The sequence below is a fragment of the Sarcophilus harrisii genome, chromosome 1 (assembly GCF_902635505.1).
Source record: "Sarcophilus harrisii chromosome 1, mSarHar1.11, whole genome shotgun sequence".
NCBI lineage: Eukaryota > Metazoa > Chordata > Mammalia > Dasyuromorphia > Dasyuridae > Sarcophilus > Sarcophilus harrisii.
Window position 1 is genome coordinate 493,670,420 of NC_045426.1, and position 13,599 is coordinate 493,684,018.

The following is a 13,599-nucleotide window of genomic DNA, read 5'->3' on the forward strand; positions in this document are numbered from 1 at the left end:
TTATGTGAGCAACCTGAGGGTATTCAGGCTTTAGAGTCCATCTTTACATTGGTTAAAAATTAAAATTATAACAGGTGAGCTTTTACCTTCTCTTGCCTAGAAATAGGTTTCCATGTACCACTTCCTAGCTATCTCTACACTATGCTGTACACCAAGCTGTAACTATTTTTTAGCTCTCATGCTCCCCTCCATTTCTATGTGTTTTATTCCTAAAATTGTATTATAAGCTTTTTTTGAAGGCAGAAACTATATTTGCTTATGTTTGTATTCTATGTAGGAAGCATTATCTTATAAATATTTTAAACTTAATATATCTAAAACTGAACTCTCTTTTCCTTTAAACTTCTCCCTTTTCCAAACTGACCAATTTTTGTCAGACCCTGCATCTTTCCATTGTGTAAAGTTTGTAATTTAGTTATTACTCAAATCTCATCCAATTCCAGTGTTTCCTATTAGCTATTCTATTATTAATAGAAACTCCTCTGCTTAGCCCCGGGCAATCTGTCTTTACAGCCTTTTTAAATGCAGTCAAATTAGCTTTCCCTCTTTTGCTTACACAAGGTACTCTATTTCACATCTCCTTATCTTTTCATTGACAGTACCCTGCTTGAAATTCACTTCATCTGAGTGTCTCACTTTTTCTTTAAGATGGGTCACTCACCATTGTCAACATAGAACCTTTCCTGATCTCTCTAGCTGCTGTTTTCTTTTCTCCTAAATTAACTTGTATTCAACTTCTTTGCATATATTTGTCTTTATGTATTTTACTTTCTGCTATATATATTTTTGTATGTACTCTAGTTGACCTCTTCCCCTTAGAATAAAAGTTCCCTTGTGAGTAGGGATTGTTTCAATCAGTGAATCAACAGTCACTATTCAAGGACTGAGTGATATGAGTACAAAGATTAATAAATACTCATTGATTTATTGATTTATTTATTTAATGCAAGTTTTTGTGGTGATATCAGAATGGTACAATTTCCATGGCAAAACTATTGAACATAGTTTTTTTTTTAATTTAATTTTTTTCATTTTTTTTGAAAAAGGTATTCTATATTCTGTATTTCCCATGTTGGGAAAAAAGCAAGAAAAATAAAGTGAAAAAATTATACTTTAGTTTATACTCAGGGTACGATAGAGTCAAAGGCTTATATGTAGTTTTGTAGTCCTTTGGGCATAGTTCCACATTATTCTCCATATTGGTTGGACTCCTCAACAGTGTTTTTAGTGTCCTTGTTTTTCCTATCCACTTCAGCCTTTATCATTTCCTTTTCGTAAAAGTTCTTTTGAACAGAAAAATATTAAAAAGAATTAAGTTTCAAATGTTTTGTATGTGGAATCCATAATGTGGTAGTAACATTTTTCTTTTGGTTATAATTTTTTTACATTGTAGATGTATGCATGAAATTATTTCATTCAGAAAAGATTTTCATCATTACAGAATATTTGGACTCTAAATATTGTTAAACTTAATGATAAGGCCCTAAGATTTTTATGTGTATTTCTTCATTTTAAATTGTTAGAGGATAACATCAAAAGAAATCCATTATATTTTTAAAACTGCTTTTCTTTTCTAAAAAATTCCACACATATTAAATGGAACAACTTTTAGTTCATTTATTACATATGGTTTCCAAATTACTCTTTTTAGAGTTCATTTTTGACTTTACCCATTTTTCTCTCCACATTTTATCTTTTATATAGTTTATTATATTTAGATTTATACATTGTATTCAGTTTCCCAGAAATTTTTGAGTAACATATTGTATTATTCTTAGGATGCAGGACAAAAAAGATTTGGAGCCATTTCCTGTAATATTTGTGGAATGCTTTACACAGCTTCAAATCCAGAAGATGAGACACAACATTTGCTATTCCACAACCAGTTTATTAGTGCTGTAAAATATGTGGTAAGAGAATTTCATGGTTCTTTAAGGGTAAATGGTCAGATTTTTAGTGAAATAAGTTCTCAAAAAGATTAATTCTTTAATGGCTTTAAAATAATATTATATATTTTTCCAGTTATAATTACATAAAATAAAACATACAATTTCTGGAATAAACTGACTTTTTAAAAAAAAAAAAAAGAAATTAACTACTTATGTTGGTCAGTATTGGTGGAGGTTTTGTTTTAAATAAGCATTTTATTGCCTTTGTTCTGGGCTTCTTTGGGAAATAATGTTGTTCCACCTGTTTAGTTCTTTCTTTATGAGTTTAGAAAGATATCAAAATCCCAACTTAATACTCCAATGACTTGGAACAACTTTGTATCTTGTATACAATAATATTTTGAAAAATAGCATCTAGATGATTTTTACATTATTTCTCTTTTGCCTTTATAAGAGTCTACTCTGTAGAAAAATACTTTTCTACTAGTTAAAATTTCTGAAAGTTTGTTAAAACTATGTTAAAAGTTCTTTTTTTTTTTACTCCAGTTTAGTGGTATAAGAAAATTTTATATTTTTTTCTTTATATGTATGCATGTTAGGAATATTGGGTAATTTTTTTACATTTGAGTTTAATGTAGGAAAATTTTCAGCAATTTTGAACTATTTTAGATATCTTGTGAAAATAGCGATTTTATGTACTAAAGCTGTTCCCACATAATCTGAAATACAAACTGGAATCCATATTTACATGCATGTTACCTTCAGTACTGTACACTCACATAGACAAGACCTCCAGGATATCTGAACTGAGATCACCTTCTCATTTCATGTAAACATTCAGATTAACAGTAGATAATTATTCAGATGTTCTTATTCTGGCCCAAGTTAGAGCCATTTTACCTTAAGTTAAAAGACCTAGAATAATCACATTACTTCAGTCATCTAGTTATCTCCCTCACATAAAATTTGTATCTTTATAAGATACAAAAAAAGTTAAGGCTTTTTCTGTTTCTAACTTTTTTCTCCTCAAATATGCTAAGCAAATTCTAAGGCTCATTATGGAGAATCAATTGAAAGACACAGATTTATTTCATGAAACTTTTCCTAATTTGCTTGTATCACTGATCTTTAACAAAGTGATGTTTTGGTATGGGACTTCTCAGTTCCAGAATCCTTTTTGTAACCTGCCAAGAAAGCAAAATATATATAATATACATACATATATGTATCTTTTTATACATATTGTATGTATAATATATGTGACTTTGGATTACAGCTCATTTTCAGTGAATATATTTCACTTGATTTTACTTTGAAAAATAGTTTAAAATTTATTTACAATTTGATTTAAATTGTTACTAAAGCCATTATGGTATGGTCAAATGCAAGTATTAATGTAATTAGTGTTAAATTCTCATTGAAGTAAAAAATAAGAGTACATTTCTGAGAACAGAATTGAAGGTTTTGCTTTAAAACATTTTGTGGAGTGAACTAAGAATTTGAGTTAGTAATAGGTAATTTCACATCTCCTAGAGTTTGTTAACTCAGTTGATTATCTTACGTAAAAAGAAATAAAATTGACCTTTTCAATAAGCTACGATTTTGGGGTGTGAGGGTGAGATTCCAAAAAGAATTTAAGGATATTTTTTCTTTTTCTTTTTCTTTTTTTTTTTTTAAATTGATGGGACAGAGCTAAGGGTTGCTGTTTAAACAAATTTTTTTTTAATATAATTTTTTTGTTTCATTTTCTTTTTAACTTTGAGAGAAGGAATTGAGTTTGGCCTATGGTCTTCCTTTGCACTGAGGTCCAAATTCTTATTTACCTTTTTATGTTATGTTTTCTATTTCATATATACGTGTAGTATGAAAAATAGAAATCTAATAAAAATATTTTTTTAGTTTTTAAGAAGGTGAAAATATTAATGCCCAAACTGTATTTAGGAAAACACATAGCTTTGATTTCTTATAAAACCAGAAATAAATTTCGATAATTTTGTCCATTGACACTATTGATTTTGTTTTTATCTTCTGTGTTGCCTTTTTTATGTGTTTCTTCAAGTGAAGAGTATGCTAAAAAAAGGAGTTTAGTGCTTTGGCCTTATTAGTCCTGTTAAAAGTTACATTCTTTTTAAACTATTCAGTATTTTTGTTACACTAAAGGATATTAAAGTCCAAAATAAAAGGGATAATTCAGCTATTTTTTATTTAATTAGGAATCTTTACAAATTATTAATGCTTTTGTTTTTATGCAATTATTATTTTCCACTGACTCTTCTCCTTCTTTAACCCATAAAACATGTCTTTATTTGTAACACATAAAATAAGCCAAATGAATGAACACATTGGCCATGTCTGCTAATTTAGACCTCCTTTTGCACCTAATATCTGTCTGCTGAGATGTGAAAAGCAGTTTTCCCTATCAGTCCCCCAGAATAATGATTATGGATATTGTGATGAGAGTGCAGCAATAAAACAGTGTTCAAAGGGGATGATAATTCTTATGTTAAGAATTTCTCCCCCTAAACTTATACTATGTATCACAGTGGCTAGTGGATCCTAGGTGTCTTGTGGTTTTTGAAGGCTATGTTAGCATAGTGGATACTCTTTCTGGATCCTTTATAAATTCTAAAACTTTCTGTACAAACGTGAGTTGTTCATTAATCAAAATGAATAGAAAGGCATTCAGATTATGTTCTTGTCAATGGATTATGTTTGTGGTTTGAAGATCAGGGTCTCTCAGAGTAATTTGTTAGCAGAGATTGGACTACCAGGTATTGAATTCTTTTTCTTTAACAGCAACTTAAAAAACTGATTACTAAAGTGTATAGGTTCTTTATTGACAAAATCATAGATTATTGAAGCATAAAAAAATTTTTCTCTAGAAATTGGATTAGTATTTTTTTAAATAGTTTTTTATTGATAGAACATATGCATGGGTAATTTTCAACATTGACCCTTGCAAATACTTATGTTCCAACTTTTCCCTTCCTTCCCTCCACACCCTCCCCTAGATAGATGGCAGGCAGTCTCATACATGTTAAACATGTTAAAATATATCTTAAATACATGTATTAGTATTCTTAAAGTAGAACTTTTTTTCTTCCTATAAGATCAACAATATTTAAATCATGTGCACATAATAAAAATCTTCTTAGTTTTTTTGATAATTTTTAACCTCCTAAAACATTAAACTTCTGATGTCTTTCTTTCATGTTCCTTTCTGTGAAAACAACTTGATAAATCATAACTTTAGAGCTAGAAAATTTCTTGGGGGTCATACAACAGTCTTCTCACTGTTTCTTTCTTCACTTTCTTTATCCTCTCTTCTCTGATTTTTGGATACTGTTTGGAAAGAAACATTTGGACTAAACCATTGGAAATTTTAGGATGAGTTCCCTTATTAAGGATCATAATAATTGTTTTTTGGCAGAGACCTAGAAGCTTCCTTAATATATGGAAATATTAGTTCCTGTAGGAAAAGGAACTCCAGATGACTTGGGGACAGATTTAGCTTTGTTCTATATGGCCAAGTGAGATATTTGTCCCAGATCCTCTCAGTTGTAACCTCAAACTCCCACTAGATGTCCTGAATCACCTTTAGTTTTATTAATGATTAATGTGAATAGCATTTGGATTCATTATGAAGTTCTTGGGTTAATCTCCCCCTCCTTAAATCTTTCATATTTTGGTGGTTTGTTTTTTTTTTAATCTTAATAGTATTTTATTTTTTCAAATATATAGATAGTTTTTACCATTCATTTCTGTAAAATTTTATATTCCAAATTTTTTCTTCCTCCCCAAGACAGCAAACAATGTGATATAGATAAACATGTACAATCCTTCTAAACATAGTTCCATATTTGTCGAATTGTGCAAGAAAAATCAGATCAAAAGCAAAAAAACAAAAAAACATAAGAAAGAAAAAAGAAACAATAACAAAAAGGAGGGGGGGAAATAATATATTTTACATTCAATCTCTATTAGTTCTCTCTCTGGATGCTAATGGCATTTTCTATCCAAAGTGTATTGGAATTGTCTTGAATCATTGCATTGCTAAGAAGAGCTAAGTCCATCATAGTTGATCATCGCATAATCGTGTTACTTTATACAGTCTTTTGTTTAGGCTCACTTCATTCAGCATCAATTCATGTAAGTCTTCCAAGGTTTTTCTGAAATTAGTCTGCTCATCATTTCTTACAGAACAATAACATTCCATTCCATTCATATATCATAACTTATTTTTTCTAATAGATGAAAAGATAGTTTTCAACATTCACCTTTGCAAAACCTTATGTTCATTTAGGTAGTCTATTTAGGTTAAATGTGTACCATTCTAAACATTTTTCCATATTCGTTATGCTGCATGAAAACCATCAGATCAAAAGGGGAAAAATGAGAAAGAAAAAAAAAAACAAGTAGATACACACTACCATCAAAAAAAGGTGAAAATACTATGCTTTGATCCATGTTCATTTTCCATAGTTTTCTCTCTGGATGTAGATGGTTCTTCTTTCATAAGTCTATTGGAATCACCTCATTGTTGAAAAGAACGAAGTTCCTCTCGGTCATCATACAGTCTTTTTGTTGCTATGTACAATGTTCTCTTGGTTCTGTTTATTTCACTTAGCATCAGTTCATGTAGGTCTCTCCAGGCCTCTCTGAAATCATCCTGTTGGTCATTTCTTATAGAATAATAATATTCCATTACATTCATATACCATAACCTTTTCAGCTATTCTTCAACTGATAAGCATTCATTCTTGACACTACAGAAAGGGCTGCAACAAACATTTTTGCACATATGGGTCTCTTTTTCCCCCTTTTTATGATCTCTTTGGGATATAGGCCCAGTACACTGCTTAATTAAAGGGTATGCCCAGTTTGATAGCCCTTTGGGTAGGGTTCCAGATTGTTCTTCAGAATGGTTGGATCAGTTCACAACTCAAACAATGCATTAGTGTTTCAATTTTCCCACATCCCCTCCAATATTTATCATTATCTTTTCCTGTCATTTTAGCCAGTCTGAGAAGTGTGAAGTACCTCAATTTTGTCTTAATTTGCATTTTTCTAATCAATAGTGTTAAAAAAATCTTTCACAATAATAAGTACTTGTATGTAAGATACTGTTCAAGGTATTATGGAGTATCCAAAGAAAAAACAGTCTCTCTTCAAGAAATTAATACATCCCTCCCAGTACTCTCCTGCATCCAAAAAATCTTTTCCAGGTTAATCCCAATTCCTTCAATAAGTTTGTTGAACTAGTAAACCCTTTGCACTATCTTTGTTGTACTATTTTGGACCCTTTCTTTTCTAGCAGATTGTTTTCCTTATTCATCTTGAATTTTCAACCTCCTGATAATTGTTTTTTTTCCCTACCGATTACATATCTAAGTCTTCCCCATCCTTAAAATACCCAGTAAGCCTATCACCCATCTCTCCTAAAAAGAGAACTTTTTTCTCATCTTTAAAAAGCTAATTATGCTTTTTGCCTCTAGTTCCACACTTTTCAGTCCTTTCAGCTCTTTGCAAGATAGCTTCTAACTTCATCACTTATTTCAGACAGGATGCTCTTTCCACACTTACTGGGGATCTATCTCTAAATTGCCAAATGCTCTAGTCTTTTCTCTGTCATAGTCCTTTTTACAAACTATATGCTTTATTTGACACTGTTGATCACTCCCTTCTTTCTCTCCTTTCTAGCTTTTTATGATACACGTCTATCTTGGTTCACCTACTTCTCTGATTCACTCCTTAGTTTTTTGCTGGTTCATCAATCACATACCCTCTCATTTGTGAGTGATCCTGAGCTTTCTAAATCCTTTCATGGTAACCTTGTTGGCTCCCATGAGTTTTAAACTATCATCTTTATAATGATTGCTTCTACATTTTTATACCTAGCTCCATTACCCTGAAGCTAGGAGGATAAAATGGACATTTTATTACCATTTGTTTTTTTTTGACATTTCAAACTGGATGTCCTAGAGTTGTCTTAAACTCATTATGTCTGAAACAGAATTCTGAAACAGAATCTTTCCCTCTACATTCTTCACTCTTCCAAACATCCTTACCAACTTTTCAATGTCTCAGATTCATAATCTTGGCATCATTCTTGATTACTCTTATTCTCCCTACATATCTAGTCAGTTGCCAAATTTTGCCATTTCTTCTTTCATAACATCTTTTGAATCTAATGCTTAACCACTCATACAGCAACCTTAGTTAAAACCCTTATCTTATGGCCATCCTTTACACAGCTGCCAAAGTAATTTTCTTTAAACACAGATCTGATCATAAGTCTCTTAACTTCAGTTGCTTCTAAGATAAAATTGAAATTCTTCTTTTTAGTTTTTAACGCCCTGTGTAGTCTGTTTTTCCAATCCTATTGGACATCACCCTTCCCTTGCGTACTCTGGTCCAGAATGACTTTGTCTTTGTCCCTTACTTCAGATTCTCACTTTTCTTTCTAGATTTGTAGTGGTTGCCCCTTAGGCACTTGTTTCTTTTCTGAGTATTTCTCTCTTTAAAGATGCTGGTCAGATACTGTGGATGAACATTGTGTTTTATTATATTTAGTCCATCACTTTAACTTGGATACTACCTTCCTTTAAAGGGCTAAGAGCCTATAAATAATAATTAATTGTAGATCATAGAACCATGATAGAATCTTAAGTTAAGCACTTAGTGAACTTTAAAGTGTTATAGAAATGAGTTCTTTTTTTTTAGTTTCCTTACTTTTCAGTATGATTGGCAAATGTACTACTATTATTTCTTTCTAGTAGATGCTTTAGTATTACATCAGGTATAAAATGAGCTTAATGGATCATTGGTTTGATTTAGTATATAATTTCTTAAATTCTAGTCATTTGAAGTCTGATCACTTGTGATTAGACACACAGAAGATCAGTGCCAGGGAGAGGTGTTTCTCTATATCATATTTGATAATAGAGGATTACTTTAATATTGAGAGAATCTGTTATTTAAACTATAAAGATATCAGTATCTTAAAATATAGGCATTCATATTTGAATGATTAAGTTAACTTATATGACAATTTGGTTTTTTTATTCTAAAGAAAGTCACATGGGGTAGTTGAAAGAAAACTTGATTTCTCAGTTGAGTTCTGATCTAATCACTTAACTATATGTTCTTGAACAAGGCATTTGCGTATGCCTCGTTTTCCTCATTTGCAAATGCCTCATTTTCCTCATTTGCAAAATTAAAAGGTTGGAACAGATTATCTCTACCTCTTAACATTCCAGGATTCTAAAATTATTATGTCAGTAAAAAGCACTACAAAGGGCGGGTGTATTATGACATATATTTTCTGAGGAATTTATGTTTTATTTTTTTTTTAAAGAGCAAAATGTAATAATTCTTACTTTCCAAAGCACAAGATAGATTTTCTTCAAGGTAATTTGGACATCACTTTCCATGAAAGCTGAACTAGATTATATCTAAGGTCTACAGCAGTTTTGAGTTATTCTTTTTTCTTGTATTGTAATGTATTCCTTCTCTTAGGGGAAAATTTTATGTATACAAGTTAACATACCTCATGGAATGAGGCTGGTAAATTAAGACCTGAAGTTCTCTTATTCTTTTCGAATGCTTCAGTAGATAAATATCATAGCATTGTAAAAACTGAAGGGTAATTTTTAAACATAGCTCTTTAAAGCTTTGTAGGCCATTATCAAAATCTAGATTAGGAATTTTAAGATCCAAAAAAAAAAAGTAATTAAGACCCATTTTATTTCACTATTTTTTTCTAATAATTGTACTTATAAATTTTAAGTAGAATATCCTTTAGTGTTTGGGTAGTTTAGTTTACAATTTAAAGTAGTCTGGTTGTATTGCTGTCACAAATTGTTGTATTGAAATGTAAAATAAAAGTCATTATGATGAATTATACATGGGCTGCTTTCTAAAGACAGTTACTTTAAAGAAGTATCTAACATAGTCCTTTTAAAAATTAATTGCTTGAGATGTTTAGGTATTTACTTTTTTAAAGTTAGTTTGACCCAGATATATACACAACACACACACACTTAAAAACCTAAGTATGCTGCACTTGACATTTAAACATTTTTAATAGTACTTCTTTTACTTTTCTAAATATATGCAAAGATAGTTCACTCTTTTTTTATTTTTAAAGTTTTTTATTTATAAAACATATGCATGTATAATTTTTCAACATTGACTCTTGCATAGACTTGTGTTTCAGATTTCTCTCTTCTTCCCCCCTCCCCTTCTCCTAGATGGCAAGCAATCCAATATTTGTTATACATGTTAAAATACATGTTAAATCCAATATGTGTGCACATATTTATATAATTCTCTTGCTGCACAAGAAAAATCAGATCAAAAAGGAAAGGAAATGAATAACAAAAGAAAATGCAAGCAAACAATATCAAATAGAGTGAGAATATTATCAACATTCACTCTTGTAAAACTTCATGTTCCTTATCCTCCCCCCCCCATTCTTCTTTCTCCTAGACAGCAAATAATTCAATATAGGTTAAACATGTACAATTCTCCTAAACATATTTCTACATTTATCATGCTTCACAGGAAAAATCATATCAAAAAGGAAAAAAATGAGAAATAAACAAGTAAGCAAACAACAAAAAAGATAAAAATACTATATTGTGATCCATATTCAGTTCTCACAGTCCTCTCTCTAGATGCAGATGGTGCTCTTCATCCCCAGTTTATTTGAATTGGCCTGAATCATCTCATTTATAACAGATAGTTTTAATGTATTTCTTTCATTAAACTCTTGCCTTATCTTCAAAACAGATAATTGGCTAGATCTGTGAGTATTTCTAAAAACTATGTAGTTCTCAGTCCATCCATGCATTAACTTCCTGTGGGAAGCTTGTTCATATCTTGTAAATGTTCCATGGGAATCATATAGCAAGAAAGGTTTTTGAGATTATAGATTGTTTGGGGTTTTTTTCTGTGTCCCTACCAGATTGTTTTTGGTTTTTCTGTGTCCCTACCTCCAGTGTTTGGCACATAGTATTTGTTGATTGATTGTTAGATGTATAGCTTGAAGGGCTTAAAAACTATGTAGTCCAATTCCTTAATTTAATGAAGAAATTGAGGCCCTGAGAAAATAGATGATGATATAGTTGTCCAACTCAGTAAAGTTAGAAACTTGCAGAGTTGAAATTTAAACCCAGGTCTTTGTTCTCATTGCCATATGGAGTCTTTGGCTTGTTTTTCTGATTTTATGTGGCTTCTAAGGCATTGTTGAGGGTATTAGTTCTCTTTTTCTACGTGTTTGGCTCATCTTTTCTGATCATTTGGCTCTTTGATAATATTTGTGGTACTACTTTTGCTTCAGTGTACTTAAACAAAAAATTTAATATTGCCATCAGTCCTGTGTTGCCTCTTTGTGCTTCTACAATGATTATGCAGGAGTAGTGAGAAAAGTTGATCCATGTTAAGGATTTCTTTCGGACTATAAATATGACCCATGAGTTGACATACTATTGGTAAATACAACATGAAAGAATTTAAGATGTTTTAATGCTTAAAGAATCTGACTTTTGAAGCCCTAAGCATTTTAAGGAGACAAGTATTCTAACCTGAGTGAATATAAACATCATTTTTGATGCAGAATGTGTTAACTATTCGAGATAGTGATTTTATTTTCACTTATGAGCTTATTTTTGTTAGCACTTCTTTTTCCCTTCCTCCCTCTTCTGACAATAAAAAGAAAAAAAAAAACCCACATAACATTTATATCTATCAAAACAAATTTCTGCCTTGGCTATGTCCAAAAATGTAGGTTTCCTGTTCTGCATTTTAAATATATCACCTCTCTGGTGACGAGAAGTATGTAGCATATTTCCTTTTCAGTCTCACATAAGGACCTGTGACTTATCATTATATTGATCAAAGTTGCATAATCTTTCAAAGTTTTTATAGTGTTACTATTGTATATGTTGTTCAAATTCAGCCTATTTCACCTGAGCTCTCTCATTTTAAAACACTTTGACATCATTTCTTATTCTTTTCCCTCAGCAATGATTTTAAAATTCCTGAATAAATTGATTTCAGATAAAGTGTTATAAGTGTTATAGTCCTTGTAAATATCCTTGTAAAGTGTGTGTGTGTGTGTGTGTGTGTGTGTGTGTGTGTGTCCTCCAAAGTTATCCTTCACAGTCTCCAGATAATCTTGGACTACAGAGTTCAACTCAGTTCTCCTTCAAGAGACCAGAAATAGCTTTGTCTTCTTTGTCTACATAGTTGTTTGTGTGTGTGTGTGTGTATATGACTAATCAGTTGAAAAGAAGGCAAATAGAAGACAGGCAGTTTCATATCCTTGGAGATTAGGCTAATTAGTTCTCTTGTTATTTCTTACCTCTTATTTTAATATATTTAATGTCTATTTTTCAAGTCTCAAAATATTAATTAGTAATATGAACAATATAATTTAATCCTAACAAAACCATTGGTTACATAGTTGGTAGTGTATATGGTTACATAGTTGGTAGTGTATATTGTTTTTTTGTTGCTCTCTTTTTCATTTGTTAAAGCCTTTTTTGTCAGCTGGAAAGGGAAAATTATATTTAAAATATAAGTCTTATCACATTATGATAAAATTTCTACTTTCATTAAATTTATAAGCTTCTAATGAGACAATAATTTGTATAGACCCTCAAATTCATTGTCAAGAACTGGAAGAAGCTTTAACTAAATGATGTCTAAGGTCTATTTCAACTTTGATTCTTCTCATCTTGGTCTACATTTTAACTGTGAAATTATTTTAATAGGCTCTCATAAATGTGGACTATCGTTATTTTTCTTAAAGTGCTTAGCAAATCATATAATAGCAATTGAATGTGATATTGACATAACAGTTGAACCAAATGAAAAAAGTGCAGGGTTGGATTGTCTTCAAATAGCTTAGAAAGTGTTACTTTTTTTTTAAAAAGATAATAGATTATTTGTTCTTTAGTAAAGAATTTCTAGTTTAAACAAATGAAAACCTCTAGCTTTTAATGGAAATTAGCTTTATTTTCAGAATTCATAAAACTATTTGTGAAATACTATGTTTATAAAGAGTGATGTGTATGTGCCTCTAATTTGCTGATTCTTTGTTATTTGTATTGGGATATATGAAAGAGAGTGAAGAAAGAGTGAGAAAGTATAATAGTGATGTAATTTGTCATCTAGACTTAATTTTCTCTCTTAAAAAATCTTCTAAGACTATTCTGCTTTTTTTCTTTTTTCCTTAAAATTTGAGGACAGCATATCAAGCCTGAGTTATAGGATCTTAACTTGTATAACCCTTACAGATGCTATTAGAGTTAGCAAAGAAATCTTAGGGTTTACTCAGAAATTTCACGTTTGATCAAATGGTCATATCATCAAGTCTTGTTCACAGAATCTTTCTAACCAACATAACAAAAATAGTATCCCAATTCATTAAATAACAAAATTATTCTAAACTTTGTCAATAGTATTAAATGAAATTAAGTTTTTAAAAAAGCCTTTATCTTGGTTTCATTCAGCTTTAACTTTTTTTAGAAAGCACAGATCTCAGAAAGAAGATGATGGTTTATTCTATTAGGAAGTACTAATATTGCTTCTCTAAAGGCCTTTTTGCTTGGTAAGACAAATGGAACAACCCTTTCAGCTCATTCCTTCTGTATTTATTTCGAACTTCAAAGCTCCTAGTTTTAACCTCTGGTTCAGTCCCATC

The 13,599-nt window shown here is 30.7% G+C and overlaps 1 protein-coding gene across 4 annotated transcripts in view; it reads left to right on the top strand.

Moving 5' to 3' along the window:
* ESCO1 (establishment of sister chromatid cohesion N-acetyltransferase 1) overlaps positions 1–13,599 on the top strand; it is a 50,577-nt gene that overhangs the window by 25,026 nt on the left and 11,952 nt on the right. For all 4 annotated transcript variants that reach the window (XM_031946550.1, XM_031946547.1, XM_031946548.1 and 1 more), the window contains exon 9: positions 1,779–1,910. In XM_031946550.1, the coding sequence (XP_031802410.1) occupies positions 1,779–1,910 (132 nt within the window). The remainder of the gene's footprint in view (positions 1–1,778; positions 1,911–13,599) is intronic.